The sequence below is a fragment of the Neopelma chrysocephalum genome, unplaced genomic scaffold (genome assembly GCF_003984885.1).
Source record: "Neopelma chrysocephalum unplaced genomic scaffold, ASM398488v2 Primary Assembly neopelma1_333, whole genome shotgun sequence".
Classification (NCBI taxonomy): Eukaryota; Metazoa; Chordata; class Aves; order Passeriformes; family Pipridae; genus Neopelma; species Neopelma chrysocephalum.
The window spans coordinates 176,979-180,543 of NW_020897996.1; the positions used below are offsets into that span (position 1 = coordinate 176,979).

The 3,565-nt window shown below is 53.8% G+C and overlaps 1 protein-coding gene across 1 annotated transcript; it reads left to right on the top strand.

The window, feature by feature from the left end:
• Nucleotides 1–1,201: 1,201 nt before the first annotated feature.
• HOXC12 (homeobox C12) lies at nt 1,202–2,740 on the top strand. The gene is made up of 2 exons (XM_027705436.1): nt 1,202–1,766; nt 2,502–2,740. Exons 1-2 carry the CDS (start codon nt 1,202–1,204, stop codon nt 2,738–2,740), a joined length of 804 nt encoding a protein of 267 aa, XP_027561237.1.
• Nucleotides 2,741–3,565: the final 825 nt, after the last annotated feature.

Sequence of the window (3,565 nt, forward strand, 5' to 3'; positions counted from 1 at the left end):
TCTTCTTCTTCTTCTTCTTCTTCTTCTTCTTCTTCTTCTTCTTCTTCATCCCTCGTATTCCTTTGCAGCAGCTCCTTCCAGCACGAGCGGGAGAAGAGGATGGGTGGGAGGGAAGAGCTCTGTGGTGTTACGAGGGCAGAATATATCGCTAGAAGGTGGCGAGGAACCAGCCCTGTGTGAGTGTGTGTGTGTGTGTGCACCTCTGTTTCCAGGGGTGGGGGCCAAAGAAAACGGGCGAGAGGGCTGGAATTTTTATCCATTCCCAGAAAGGAACCAAAAAAAGAAATAGATTTAAAGGTTTAACTCCATACGTGTGTGTGTATATATGGAATATACACCGGGCAAATGGAAGCTTACACACGGTCGTGTTCTCCTGGCCGCTGTATTCGACACAGATCATTAATAAAAGCAATCGAGGATTGCTAAAGAAAAAAAAAATCATCCCTTTTGGAGAGACTGGCAAGAGCCTGGGAAGAGGCTGCAAACAATCCCCCAGCCCGCGACAAAGCCACCCAGTCCGAGAGGAGAGGGAGGGGGAAACGGTGATGATAATAATAATAATAATAATAAAAAAGAGTAGAAAAGGTCGCAAATAGCCTCCAACTCTCCCGTCCCACCGCGCGTCAATATGAGCCTGTTGCGGGCACCATCATTCGTCTCCTTAAAAAGCCCGTAAACTTTATATGACACAATATCTAATAGTAATTTATTGGGGAGATATTGTAAATTCGAACTGTTTTAGTTAATAAAGGAGCTAATTAATGAGAAGCGGCCTCGCTTTTGCGGAGAGCGGAGGGGCCCCGAGGTGCTGCCGGGGGAGGGGGGCACGCAGCGGGTTTTGGGGTGAAACCCTGGGCTCATCGATTGTTTTCTGCTAAATATGACATTTTAGGGCTCTTAAGCCAGCGCTGGGAGTAGCCTTAAAAAAAAAAAAAAAAAAAAAGCTTTATGGGATTTTTTAAATGATTTTTTTATTATGGGGGGAAGGTCGGGTGGGGAGGGGGGGAAGAAAAGGCGTAAAAAGGCGGAACTTGCTGTTGTGTTTTGTCTCGGCTGCCAGGGGAGGGGAGGGTCTCCCCCCCCCTCCAGCGCAATTTGGGGCTCACGTGACCCCCCCGGACCAATGGGCACGAGCCGTCGGTTTAACTATGTTTAATGTCAGATAGCAATAAAGTAGAAGCTTTCGGTCAGGCCCGCGGAAATGGGCGAGCACAACCTCCTTAATCCCGGCTTTGTGGGACCTCTGGTGAACATCCACACGGGAGACACCTTCTACTTCCCCAATTTCCGCGCCTCCGGAGGGCAGCTGCCCGGTTTGCCGTCCCTCTCCTACCCCCGACGGGAGAACGTCTGCTCCCTGCCCTGGGCATCCTCGGAACCCTGCAACGGGTACCCTCAGCCGTACCTGGGCAGCCCCGTCTCCATTAACCCTTCCTTCGGCAGAGCCTGCGACCTCGCCCGGGTGGAGGAGAGCAAATGTTATTACCGGGAAACCTGCGCCGACAGCGGCGGGCTCAAGAGGGAGGAGAGGGGCAGGGACAGTGCCTTGCTGCCCCTCGAATCCAGCCTCCCCAACGGCATGGGGGGCAATTTCGGCAAATATGACTATCCGAGCGGCGAGGCGGTGCCCCACGACCCTCCGTCCTGCCAGTCCTTGGAGTCGGACTCCAGCTCTTCCTTGCTCAATGAAGGGAATAAAGGCGCGAGCGGAGAAGCGGGGGGCTTGGTGTCCCCCCTGAATCAAGGCAGCACTTTAGGCAGCGGTGGTAAGACCCGCGGGAAGGAGGGTTCTCGGGGCCGTGGGGATGTCGGGGAGGGGGGTTTCGCCTGGAAACTTGCCGGCTTGGGGCTCCTCGGGGGTGTCATTCCCGGGCTCAGCGGTGGGAAGCGGCGCGTCTATGTGTGCTGAGACCGCTAGGGGTAGCACCGAAATCCCGAATGTTTTATTAGGTGGTGCTTCTTTTAAAAGAAAAGGCTATAAACATGTAAATATCCCATAAAAAAAAAGGGGGGGGAGAGAGAAAGGGAACCGCGGAGCGGGGCCGTGGTCGCGCATCCCTGCGCGGCGCGGGGGCTGCCCGAGACTCCGGGCGCTTTTGGGGGACATCCCAAAGGTGCGTCTGCCCGAGGGAAGAGGGGGAAAGAGGGGAGATGCTTAAAAAATAAAAGAACAACCCCACGACCTTCAAAGTTGCCATTAGGGAGGGGAGGTTTCTCCCTCTTTACCTTCCCGGGGGGATCCTCCCGCTCCCTGCCCGTCCTTTGCTCCGTGCCCCGCTTATAACGCTTCCCACCTTTCCCTCCCTGTGCCTCCAGCGCCCTTCCCACGCATCGCCCCTGGCCCTGGGAGGCGGTTGGGAGCATCCCTAAGCACCCCCGGCTGGAACAGCGGGGACAGCAGGGAAAGGGGTGCTGGGGGTACCGCGCTTTTTTGGTTTTTTTTTAGAGAAGGGTGTTTTTATTCCTCGCCAAGCGCTCAACTCTCGCTCCCCCTTTGCCAGGTGCTCCTTGGTACCCGATGCACACGCGGTCCCGGAAAAAGCGAAAACCCTATTCCAAGCTGCAGCTGGCAGAGCTGGAAGGGGAGTTTATGGTCAATGAATTCATTACTCGCCAAAGAAGGAGGGAGCTCTCAGACCGATTAAACCTGAGCGACCAGCAGGTGAAGATCTGGTTCCAGAACCGGCGTATGAAAAAGAAAAGACTCCTCCTGAGAGAGCAAGCCCTTTCTTTCTTTTAAAGTTTTAAAAGCGTCCGTGTCGGGTGTTGTAAAAAAAAAATAGGGGGTGAAAAAAAAAAAAAAGCGAAAAAACAAAAACCAAACCCAACCAAAACCCACATAGACTCTCTAAGCGGTGACCCGAGCTCCCGGGACTTTACCTGATCACTCTTAATCCCCCCCGCCCCTCCCTAAGAAACCGATGAATAAAGAAATAATATTAATAAATAACCAGTTTCCCTTAAAATACGAAAACCCGACAGCGAGAGAGAGAGACAGAGAGAGAGAAAAAAAAAAAAGAGTAATAAGAATAAGAATCTTGCATCTTCTCCGCCGGGACGGCGGGGGGACAGAACGGCTTCCAGCGATGCTCGTCGGGATGAAGGGAAGGTTTTGAGAGCGACTTTAGCCGCTTGGCCTTTCCCAGGAGCACAGGTAGGGGCTCCGTGCAGCGCCGGGCACCGTCGGGACCGTCGGGGGCCGCCGGTCCCGCTCCCCCTCCCTCGCCCCTTCACCCCCGGGTTGGTGGCGATTGAGAGGGATGAAGGTGGGTCCTGGAGCATCTCCTGGGCTACCAGGCAGGGTTTAGGGCTGATTCGGTGGAAAGCGGGAGGGGAAAGAGCCGAAATTAAAGCAAATGGGGGCAAAAATGAAGGCGAAGGGGATGGGGAGGGTGTTGTCTTAAAGGACCGACCCCGCATCCCTGCGGAAGATGCTTTTTTTTTGTTTAGTGCGACCCAGGATTAGGTTTTCTCGGTCTAAATTGAGGGTTTGCGGCTGATCGGTGTCTCTAGGTTTAATCAGGATCCCCAGGTTTAATCAGGATCCCCAGGTTTAATCAGGATC

Bases quoted from the DNA above. Each gene is read 5' to 3' on its own strand.
- HOXC12 (XM_027705436.1), top strand. From the start codon at position 1,202: ATGGGCGAGCACAACCTCCTTAATCCCGGCTTTGTGGGACCTCTGGTG. The intron at 1,767-2,501 runs GTAAGACCCGCG...CCCCTTTGCCAG, and splicing joins CAGCACTTTAGGCAGCGGTG to GTGCTCCTTGGTACCCGATG.